This window comes from Lissotriton vulgaris, chromosome 3_2 (genome assembly GCF_964263255.1).
Source record: "Lissotriton vulgaris chromosome 3_2, aLisVul1.2, whole genome shotgun sequence".
Taxonomy (NCBI): Eukaryota; Metazoa; Chordata; class Amphibia; order Caudata; family Salamandridae; genus Lissotriton; species Lissotriton vulgaris.
In genome coordinates this window covers 25,925,716-25,937,893 of record NC_141690.1, presented here as the reverse complement: position 1 = coordinate 25,937,893, position 12,178 = coordinate 25,925,716, and the positions used below count along the sequence as shown (strand labels likewise).

Sequence of the window (12,178 nt, the reverse complement as noted above, 5' to 3'; positions counted from 1 at the left end):
TGCTGACAATAGACGTGGAAAAGACTAAAACTGTAACTATTCATGGGAAACGAATGAACAATTGTACTTTGTTTCTGGCAGGGATAAGATTGAACCCATCAATGTGCACATGTATCTTGGAGTATTATTTCAATCCAGTGGCAAATTCACCTCCCAACTGTAACACTTTAGCTATTTGCCTACAACCTCTACATAGAAAACTGAAGGATCCATGCTAACCCCACTATTACAAGTGGTCCCGGCTAAGGTTCTCCCTATGCTGGCATATGGGAGCAAGTTTGCACGCTCCTGCACAAACTAGGTTGGAGTCTTGGAGATCAACTTAGTAAAGCAAACTTTGGCTCAGCAGACAACCTTCTTAGATTGTGTTCATGGCCACAAACTTGCAAAGGAGGGCTCTCTAGGCCACCACCTTTGGCTGGAAATAAAAGGTAGTGCCTACTTGCCCACGAGACCATTTCTTCATTCGTCTTCAACTTCCCTAGGCCTCATGCCTGCTTGAGCTTTACCACTGAGTCGAGGCGAGCCTAATAGGCTAACAAAATCTAACACCAAAACATTATCTCTTGAAGAGGACAAACATTCCCTGAAGGGCAGAGAAATGGATGGCACACATTCACTAACTACAAGAAGGGTTTTCCTCCAATCCAATTTGATCATTCATTTGTAAAGCGTGCTACATACCCGTGAGGGTCTCAAGGCGCTGGGGGGAGGGGAGTGGGCTGCTACTGATCAAAAAGACAGGTCTTGAGAAGTCTTCTGAAGGTCAGCAGGTCCTGGGTGTGTCGGAGGCTGGTAGGGAGAGTGTTCCAGGTCTTGGCGGCGAGGTAGGAGAGGGATCTGCCGCCTGCAGTGGCTTTCCGGACGTTTGGGACTGTGGCGAGGGAGAGGTTGGCAGAGCGGAGGCTGCGGGTGGGGGTTAAGAAGCTGAGTCGGTCATTGAGGTATGCTGGTCCGGCTTTGTGTGCGTGGATGAAGAGTTTGAAGGTGATCCTGTGGTTGACAGGGAGTCAATGCAGGTCTCTCAGGTGGGGTTTGATGTGGCTGTGTCATATAGATGCTGCTTTTCTATATACTGTGTTAAGTTAGCATGAGTTTATTAAGTGTTTAAACAACATATTTTCCTTTGGCTTCAGTTTGCACACGACACATAATTGTTATTGTAGCTTGCAACCTAGACGAAAGATGTGATTTATTTGAGAATAATATGTCATTGCTCTGATATCAGTCGTGCTTGGTACACTGTCTGAACAGTGAGTGCTGAACCCTCTAAGAATAACCTAACACAAGGTTGCTGGGAGCTCTGATCCTCGCACCACTAGACATAACACAAATACAGTTGCTGCCAACATTGGGCTCTAAGCGGGTTTAAGATAGAGTTACTGAGAATGCAAAAACACACTTGATGGTACTTTGCATGCAGAGAGCTGGTAGCTGATGATGTGATCCTCTCCTCCTGACATTTAGAGGTATGGGCCCGCCCTGCTAAAACCCAATGAGACCTTCTTAGATATAATATAGTATGCTAAATAGGGAGCGCGAAAGATAGGTGATACAAATTTCTATTGATTTTTGCATTATAATATGCTATCACCGTTTGCTTATTATGGATTAGTGACTATGCTGATAAATCTGATTTTTATAATATGTCTTCTTGTATTATATAAGATACTGCATTTGAGAACCTTGCATTGAATAATAAATATTTCAAAATTGCACGTGTCATCTTTTACTCCACGGTCTGGTTTGAAATGATTATAGAGGGAAAGAGTGTTCATGTGTTCCACGATACCTGAGGTAACCTAAGTTCATGTTCTGGTTTGTCTAAGTCATTGAGAGTTTGTTATGACCAATGAGACACTGTAACTAGCTCGGTAAAGGGATTTTGGATACTCAGGTGAGTTTTGGGTCACCCTAATTCACTGAGGTTCCTGATCTCTATGCACAGTTCTGTAAGAGAACGGAATCCCTGCTACAGGGGGACATCGAGGATCAGTTGTGCCGAGGTGTTCTGGATGCGTTGCAGCCAACTCAGGAGCTTGGTTGTTGTTCCTGCCTAGAGGGCGTTCCCGTAGTCCAACCTGCTGGTGAGAAGGGCCTGGGTGACAGTTTTTCTTGTGTCAGAGGGGATCCATTTGAAGATCCTGTGGAGCATTCGGAGGGTGTTGTAGCAGGAAGTGGAGACGGCGTTGGCCTGCTTGGTCATGGTGAGGGCGGAGTCGAGGATGAGCCCCAGGTTGCGTGCGTGGTCGGTGGGTTCTGGGGCTGTTCCTATTGATGTTGGCCACCAGGAGTCATCCCAGGCTGAGGGGGTGGGGCCGAGGATGAGGACCTCCGTCTTGTCTGAATTCAGCTTCAGCCTTCTGTCCTTCATCCATTCGGCGACGGCCTTCATTCCTCTGTGGAGGTTGGCTTTGGCGGTGTGGTGGTCTTGGGTGAGGGATATGATCAGCTGGGTGTCGTCGGCGTAGGAAATGATGTTGAGGCTATGTTGTCGTGCGACGTGGGCGAGTGGTGCCATGTAGATATTGAACATCTTTGGGCTGAGGAAGATCGCTGTGGAACGCCGCAGATGATCTTGTGGTCTTGGAGCGGAAGGGTGGGAGGCAGATGTTCTGGGGAGGAAGGATGTGGTCCAGGCCAGGGCCTTCTCTTGGATTCTGGTGTCATGGAGGCGTGCTGTTAGGGTGCGGTGGTAGACTGTGTCGAAGGTTGCTGATAGGTCCAGAAGGATGAGGGCGGCTGTTTCTCCGCTGTCCATAAGGATCCTGATGTCGTCGGTGGCGGTGATGAGGGCGGTCTCAGTGCTGTGGTTGCTGCGGAAGCCGGACTGGGATGGGTCCAGGATGTTGTTGTCTTCGAGGTAGCGGGTCAGCTGTCTGTTGACGATCTTCTCCGTGACTTTCGCCAGGAATGGGAGCAGGGAGATGAGCCGAAAGTTCTTGATGTTGTTGGGGTCCGCCTTAGGTTTCTTCAGTATGGCATTGATCTTGCCGTGCTTCCAGCTCTCTGGGAAGGATGCTGTCTCGAAGGAGATGTTGATTGTTTTCCAGAGATGAGGTGCAATTGCTGTGCTGGCTTTGTTGGAAACGTGGTGGGGGCATGGGTCAGAAGGGGATCCGGAGTGGATGGAGTTCATGGTCTTGACGGTGTCTTCGTCACTGTCATTGGACCAGGTGGTCAGGCGACTGGTGTGGGTGGTGGTTGCTGGGGTGGTGGTCTCGGAGGTGGATGTGGGGGTGGTGATGTTGAAGCTGTTGTGGATGTTGGTGATCTTGTGGTGAAAGAAGGTGGCCAGTGAGTTGCACAGGTCTTTTGATGGTGGAATGTCATTGGTGTTGGAGCTGGGGTTGGAGAGTTCTTTCACGATGTTGAAGAGCTCTTTGCTGTTGTGTGCGTTGTTGTTTAGGTGGTCCTTGAAGGCGGTCCTCTTGGCGGTCCTGATGAGTTGAGGGTGTCTGCGGGTGGCGTTCTTGTGAGCTGTGTGGCTGTCTGGTGTTCGGTCGTGGAGCCAGCTCTTCTCCAGCTTCCGACAGGTGTGCTTGGAGGTCCGGAGGTCTTCGGTGAACCATGCGGCTTTCTTGTTGGTGTGGTTGGTGGCGGAGGTTTTGAGTGGGGCGAGGGTGTTGGCGCAGTCGTTGATCCATAATTTGAGGTTGATGGCGGCGAGGACGGTGGGGTCATTCTGGCGGTCCCAAGGCAAGAGTGGTGGTCAGTTGGTCCTCGGAGGCCTTGCCCCAGCAGCGGTGTGGCATCTGTTGGGTGCGGTGGTGTGTGGTGGGCTTCCTAAAGGTGTAGTGGACACATCTGTGGTCTGTCCAGTGGGGTTTGGTGGTGTTGTTGAAGGAGACATGGGGACTTGTGGAGAAGATGGGGTCCAGTGTGTGTCCAGTGGCGCGGGTGGGTGTCGTTACGAGCTGTTTGAGTCCGAGGTTGTCGATCAGGGCGATGGAGTTGGCTTTGTTGTTGTTCTCAAGGTGGAAGTTCAGGTCCCCGAGGAGGATGTAGTCTGTGGGGGCGAGGGCGTGGGTGCGGATGAGGTCGGCGATGGAGTCACTGAACTATGGTCGGGGTCTGGCTGGTCTGTAGACGAGTGTTTCTCTGAGGGTGGTGTTGGGGTCGGTGTGGATCTGGAAGTGCATGTGCTCGGAGGTGGTGAGGGTGTCGTCGGTGTTGGTCGAGACTCTGAGAGTGTCCTTGTTGATGATGGCGATTCCCCCTCCCACTCCGCTGGTGCGGTCTCTGCTGGATATCTTGTAGCCTTCTGGGATGGCTATGGCGATGTCTGGTGCCAAGGTGGCGTTCAGCCAGGTCTCCGTCAGGAAGGCGACATTGGGGGTGGTTGAGTCTACGAGGTTCCAGAGTTCAATGGTGTGCTTGCAAGCGGAGCGGTTGTTGAGGAGGATGCATCGGAGGTGGTTGGCTTCTCTGGTTGATGGTTTGGCGGGCCGAATGCTGGTGAGGCTGCAGTTCCGTCAGTTGAAGGACCCTTGGGTGCGCTTCGGGGTGGCCCGGTAGCAGGGGTGATCTCTTGCGCGGTTGAGTGCGTGCTGGAATCGTAGTGTAGTCTAGGGTTGTGGCGGCTTCGGGGTCCAGAGGTTCTGGCACTGGGCGCGGTGCAGGCGCCGACGGCCGCAAACGGGCTTGCCTTTGGTGTGCCGGTGGCGCGCCCGCTGCGCCCGACCTCCATATGAGGGGAAGAGGAAGGGAGGAGCAGCTGGGAGGCAGGAGAGGGCGGCGAATGGGGGACCAGGGGTGCGGGCTGCAGGGGACAAAGTGGTGGGAGAGCGAGGGTGGTAGCAGGGAGGGTGGTACAGAAGGCAAAATGGGCACAGTATACAGAAATAAGTGGCAGAAGAAGATGACACACACAACAGTGGCAGTAACAAAGTACAGGACCGAATTACCCAGTCACGAAGGAGAAAAGGACCCAACCACGGGGGCCAGCGGTCAGGGCACTATCCTCCATGGAGAAGAACGGAAGGTCGGGATTTTACAGGACATGTGGTCATAACTGCATGGATATCATCCATTTGCTGTCTCTATGCAAAGCTACCTCAGAAGACCGCTGAAGAGTCTTACAGATGAAACTCAATGCAAGAGGAATAAGGACACATAGAGAGGTAGTGGTAGCCTAATTTAATCCAACTGATCTTCGACTGAACTGTGAGCTGGTAAAATTTCTCCTGAAGTTGCAAACAAGGGTATTGGCTAAAGAACAAGATGAATATTTTAAAGACCTATGAACTTGGCACGGGCCACTCCAGGGTTGGTAAGCTGGAAGTTAAGTTAAGAAGAGCAGGTCCAAGAAAGACAGGGAGATTAATGAGAGCTTACTTGTTCCTGCTGTACTGCCTGGTTGGTCAGCACAGCCGGCCTGGATTTTCCCTGGCTCAGGAAACTAAAAAGCCAAAGTAATCAGGTAAGGAGAGGATGTGGTTCAGTGGTCAGAGTGGACAACTCGGGAGCTGAGGACCCAGGTTCGGGCGTCAGCTCAACATTCTGTGATTCTGAGAAAATCACATTGCCTGGATATATTCCTTGTGATAACCAGTGTAATATAAATCTACAAATATATATATATAAGGAACTTATTGGATACTGTATTTTTCCCATATTAGTAGTTTATGAGGCTCCTTAGTTTCGGTAGGCATCTGTTTATGAATAGTAGGTCCCTGATTAGCACTTAATACAGTCTTATCTCCCGGGTGTTTAGGAACATCTGCAATTTATCCTCGGCGCTTTTCCAATAATTTGGCTTCCACTATCTTGTTTAGGTTTAATTTTTAATAGAAATAACAGGCAGATGATCAGGCTAAACTGCAATGAACGCTCGGGGTCTTCCTAGCTTCCTACTGTCGCCTGTTACTTTTTCCCTGGCGTGAGTCCACTTACCTTGGCTAGGTGCTTGGAAGCATGGCATTTAAGTAAGAAGAGCAAGATCAAGGATGGCAGGGAAGGAAATTAGATCTCCAAGAATTCGCCAGACTTAACAGCGAGACAGCCAACCTCCTACCCTCTCAAGACCTCTGCAACAAACTCAGCTCCTTCTTTCACCTCAAGATCGAGATGCTCTACGACAACTTCAACAAGCAAGACTACGGCACCACCCCAATTCCGAGAGATGACACCCAACAGACCCTCCTCACTGGGACCTCGCTCACCAAAGAAGAAACAGCAAGAACAATGAAAAGCATCCACTCTGGGGCACCTACAGACCCCTGCCCAACACACATCTTCCACAGGGCCATCACTGCCATCACACCCAAACTGCGCTGAACTATCAACTGCTCCCTCGAGACCACCACATTCCCCAATGACTGGAAACATGCTGAAGTCAATCCGTTCCTAAAGAAGTCCCCCACAGGCCAGATCGATCTCAAGAATTTCAGACCCATCTCCCTGCTCCCTTTTGCCACCAAAGTCATCGAAAAAGCCTTCAATATCCAGCTAGTACACTTCTTAGAAACCAACAACATCTTAGACTACTCTTAATCCAGATTCTGCAGCAACCACAACACTGAGACCACCCACATAGATGCCACCGATGACATCTGCGCCCACCTCAACCAAGGCCACACAGTAGCCCTCATCCTTCAAGACCTTTTAGCAGCCTTCGACATAGTCTCCCACAGCACACTAGCCGCCAGACTCCACGACATCGACATCCAGTGAACAGCTCTAGACTGGATTTGATCGTTCATCTCAGGATGAACACAAAGAATAAGACTCCCGCCCTTCCTCTCTGAACCAACAGAGATCAGATGCGGAGTACCCCATGGGTACTCCGCCCTCCGCTCCTCCCTCAGCCCCACGCTCTTCAACGTCTACATGGCTCCTCACGCAGCCATCGTCAGAAAACACGGACTCAACATAGTCTTAAACGCGGACGACACCCAGTTCCTGCTCTTCCTTACCAAGGAACCCAACATCACCAGGCACAGTTTAAAAGAAGATATGAAAGATGACACAACCTGGATGAGCAGCAGCTGCCGGAAGCTCAACTCGGAGAAAACAGAAGTTCTTATCCTCGGCTCCACCCCTGCCACATGGGACAACACCTGGTGGCCGCTGCCCTCAGAAACCCACCCCCCAATGGACCATGCACGCAACCACTGCATCATACTCGACTCTTCATTCACCATGAACCGCCAGATCAACGCTGTGTAATCCACTTGCTTCAACACCCTCCACATACATCACAAAACCTTCAAATGGATCCCCCCAACACCAAGAAGACGGTCACCCACACACTCATCACTAGCAGCCTTGACTATGGAAACACCCTATATGTCGGAATCAGAAAAATCTCCTCTGCAAACTCCAGACCATCCAGAACGCCACAGCCAGACTTATCCCCGACATCCCACGACGTGACCACATCACCCAACACCTCCACCTCAACTGGCTTCCCGTTAAGTATGGGCAGAAAATCCGTTCCGCTCGCGGATTTTCAGTAAATTCGCAATCCGCGAGATTCGCGAATTTCCCGCAAAATCCGCAAATCCGCGATTTGCGGATTTTATGGCTTGCTCGCACTGTTCGCGTGAGTTCGCGGCTTCCCAGTTCAACTTCGCGCCCCGCGAATAAGCGCTAAATTGCAGAAATACGATCTTAGCAAAACTGAAACTACTTACCAGGTTCAAAAGTTCAAGCTCATCATTAGTAGCCATTTCCTGTAGTGCTTCCTGAGGGGCCCCTCCAGAGTTCAGTTGCCTACTTGCAACTATTATGTGACCCTGCCCTGACCCTCAGAATAGTTACACATATGTCACAAAGGTCCTGTATTACAGCTAAGGGAGACAAGCAGGAGCCAGGCTGGAAGTTCAAATCCAGTGGCACATTAATCAGCTCCTAATTCATTATTGTCAGTTGGGGCAGGGCAGGTGTTGTAACTAATTTTGCAACAATGAAAGCACTTAGCAAGTGCAAAAGATCACTAATCAGGGAGCACTAAGGAAGCAGGTGCCAGCTAAAAAAATATTCTGTGACACATTAATCAGCCCCAAATTAATTCAGGTCACTTGAGGCAGGGAAGGTGTGCTTTGCTTTGCCACAATAATGTACACTGGACAACCAGAGGGTGCTGTGATGAAACAGAGGGTGGCATGGGTGAGCCAGAGGGTGGCATGTGGTGACAGAGGGTGGCAGTGATGAAGAAGAGTGTCCCAAACAGGCTGGACACGTAGAAACAACAAGTTCGCAAAACTTGCGACCCGACAGGTAAGTTCGCGTTTGCGAAATTGTACAAAAACCCTCGCGACCTGGCAGAAATCCGCGCGAACACAAAAAAAAAAAATCTGCAAATTCGCGAGAATTCACGGATTTTGCGGATTGCAAGTTCGCAAATCCTCAAAATTCGCGAACGCGAGATTTGCAAAATTCGCCCATGCTTACTCCCCGTCAAAAGAAGAAAAAACTTCAAACTGCTCACACATGCCTACAAAGCCCCCCATAACACCGGAGCCCAATACTTTAACAAACAAATCTCCTTCCATGCCCTCAAGAGAAACCTCTTCTCTGCCGACCTTGCCCTGGCCATGGTACCTCGCACACATAGGGCCAGAGCAGGTGGCAGATCCTTCTCTTACCTCACAGCCAAGACCTTGAGAGAATTCCGCTTTGCATACTATGGAGCCTGACACAATACCAGTTTAGAAGGGACCTCAAGGCCAGGCTCTTCGAATAACCTATGGAGCTGCTCGCACTCTCCACCCCAGTGCCTTTAGACCCTCATGCGTGAGTAGTGCGTTTTAAAACCCCTGATCGTTTGATTTTGTCCAGGCTGCACAACCTTGTTCGGTATCATAACTTGCCTATGGATCCCGTGGGATCAAGAATTCAGAAAGCCAATTTAACTGGTTAAGGAACTTTTGGGAACGACTGTTAATACTGTATCTGCAGTGCATAATGGCTGTAGGTATTTGCCTAGGAACAATAATTTCAGTTCAGGCCTCATATTAACACTTTACATAGCATATTATCTCCCCTCTGCAATTAGGCAAAATCGCAATTCATCCCTGGGGCCTTTCCAACAGTATGGCTTCTGCTGATTTTCTAATGTTTCATTTTCTTTGGCACAAACGACGTGCCAAGGTAGAACTGCATTTCCCAACAGGTTAATTTTTTGTTTTACTGCATGCAGGGAAACGGTGGCCCTGGCATTGTTTTTATTGCATGCACTTGGCTGCTTAGTTCTAGCCTTGTTTTTTTGCAAAGCAACCGTTTTCATTTCCAGTATTTGATGTTTTAAATGTATTTTAGCTGCAGTATGGTATGCATGTAATGCAATGGTTTTATTTAATCATGTAGTAATGAATACAATATAATTTAATCACTTTCTTGCTGCTTGTGTGCTGCTGCATAAATACTTAACACATAAGCCTGACTCGTTTGTGCCAAGCTACGAGAGGGTTAGGCTCAAGTTATTTAAGTGATTGCTTCCCATATTTTTACACCTACAACTAAAAAGTAATGCCCAGAATATGAGTATTTATTAAACATAGGAGTAAGAGAATTGAAACTTTCAATTGAAGCATACAGTGCATTTTCGTGGTAATTGCAAGTACGATTTTCTATAGCAATAGAACTAGAAGAGGAATTCAAAACCAGGGAAGGTGCTTTCCATGTTTTTAAAGGCATGCAATCAACCTTGATCTTGGCTGGTAATAGACTGGGGATTGTCTTAGGAAAAAGCGCTCTGAGTAAAGGCAGAGTCGTCTAATGTCATTACCAACTACTTTAAGGGGAGGTAAACAATAATTAGAATATTCATGCAGTGTCTGTTTAAGTTTCATGAACGTCTCACGCCCAAGGCATGGGTATGCTGATATTTGGCCTATATTCTCTTATCTTCATTTAAACAGGTTCTATGAGCAAATTTATATCTAAATAAAAGTAAAGCCATCATTCGCACCTGAGTGTCCTTCCATTTAGTGATACAGCTGTTTTCAATATCCATTTGTTTCACTTGGTCTTCTTTAACCTGTGGTAGAATAACATGAATAGATTTAACAAGTACAAATGTGGCACGTCTATAAAAACAAAACAGGCAAAATATTGGAAACAACCTAAGTATATTTTAAAACCATATGGTATTCGCTGTGACAACAAACCCATCATATGATTTAGATCACAATCTCCTGCTGTTTTTACTCGTGCACTTGTTTGTATTATGTCAGATAAAAACTAAAGTTTTCTGAAGCATACGTTTGGACTTGACCCTATCTGCAGGGTCAAACAAAGCAAACACAAGGAGATGATGGACAGAGCGCTGAAACATTTCACACACTCAGCCCCAGTCACAGATCTGGGTTGAATCCATCATCGTTCTTTAGCTCTATTTGCCACCCCAGTCAGACTCAGCTATATGCAAATCAGTGTTGACCCTGTGCCTCATGGGAACAGTCCAGCCCGAACTACCAGGCCAGGTCTTCCCTGGACCGGAAACAAGCATCTACAGATACTCAACCCAGTCACAGATCTAGGTTGAGTCCATCATCGTTCTTTAGCTCACTTGGCCACCTATCTGCTGGGTCACCATCAAACATTTGCAGAGTATCCATCCAAGGCGAAAGACTAAAGCAAAGGCTACTCATAGCATATGATGGAGCGGGGATTCTTAATTCAGGTGCAATCATCATACAAACCCTGCCATTGTTTACCTTTTTGTTTTTTAGTCCACGTGGAGAGAGTCCTAGGAGCAAGCATTTACATTCCTTTTCATTAACAATGAAGACCAGTGGGGTGCCACAGGAAAGACAAAGAGAACTGAAGGAAGTTTTAATGGATTTATTAACACTTTCTTAAAATCTTACTTGTTAATTTATTAAGTATTCAGATGTTAGGCATCATTGCTATGAGCTTAAATAGTCCATGAGCCACTATTTCTAAATAAGATGGCATAGAACATTAACAAGAACTACGCAAATATTACAAAATAGTCAACAAGTGTATTTCATAAAGTAATCCCTTATCCAAACATAAGCAGGTATAAATCAGGGAAGAGCATTTAATTAGCCAAATAAAGGTCTCTGAGCGAGAGAATATCAGTGCTTGGGCCTAAAGCCTGTGCACTCGGGAAGAGGAGATCAGCAGTGATGAGAAAGGTCTAAGGGTCTTCTCAGTTCGAAGTCCGCAAGCATCTCTTCCCTCCAGTGAAAGGAACATGTATTCAACTCAATAACACTAGTTGCAACATTTCAGGCGGTTCTCACTCTCAGGAACCAACCATAATATTTCAGACTCTGAGAGCAGGTAAACTCTCCTCTTAGGGCAACACAATCAGCCATGAATGGCTATGTCCTTGATGTGGCGGTACAGTTAGCTCTTCCCACGAGTTGCTCTCCCATTCTGGCATCAGCTTCTTCAGACAAGGTCCAATACATTAGAATAATAAACCATTCACTAACTAGCAAGCAATATGCATCTGGAAAACCAGCATCCACAAGAGAAACCCCCCAAACAGGCAAAACAGATGAAAATGAAATGTGTAGGCCTCTTAGCCTTTAAAGTGTAACAGTCTGGATTAACTTAGGAGATGCTCATAATGGCTAAATGCGGTCACTTACTACAAATTATATTATTCATATGAACGTTATTCAACTATATGAATCTCACTTTGTTAATAAATGTGTATATTTATGCAAATGTAAAAATTACAATTTCACATATTAAAAAAGCAGTATGTTAGTATTGCCAATTAGTTTGTGATGATGTATTTTCATTATTGGTCCTTGTTTGATGTTTATCTCTGTTTTTGGTTGGCGTCGCCTTTGAATATGAATGTGTTGAGGTTGTGGGTGGACCAAAGAGTCAGTCGTGTTTTTGTTCCGAAGAGAAAGTGAAGGTTGGAGTGACTATCTCCAGCATGCATAGTCGCTGCGGGAGTGTTAATAGCCATGCCATTTAGAGATTTCTTGGAGAGCATTTACATGGCGTGTAAAATCATGCAGCTAGGAGAAGCAGAGTTTCTGGGCTAAAGCAGGCCTTGATGGGGTCAAACAATATATACCTATACCTTTTTACACTTTGCCAAGACCTAGAAGCCTTTGATGCACTAATGAGGAGGAAACAAGTCACATGGTGCAGGTCAAGGATGTAGTAAGAACCAACTACTCCCTATCTTGATACAACAAACTATTTTTAAACGGACAGATAGGACGAAAGACACGATTTA

The 12,178-nt window shown here is 47.2% G+C and overlaps 1 protein-coding gene across 1 annotated transcript in view; it reads right to left on the bottom strand.

The window, feature by feature from the left end:
• Nucleotides 1-12,178, bottom strand: part of ARAP2 (ArfGAP with RhoGAP domain, ankyrin repeat and PH domain 2) — a 1,270,949-nt gene that overhangs the window by 266,625 nt on the left and 992,146 nt on the right. The window contains exon 24 of the mRNA XM_086964430.1: nucleotides 9,917-9,985. Within this exon, the coding sequence (XP_086820556.1) occupies nucleotides 9,917-9,985 (69 nt within the window). The remainder of the gene's footprint in view (nucleotides 1-9,916; nucleotides 9,986-12,178) is intronic.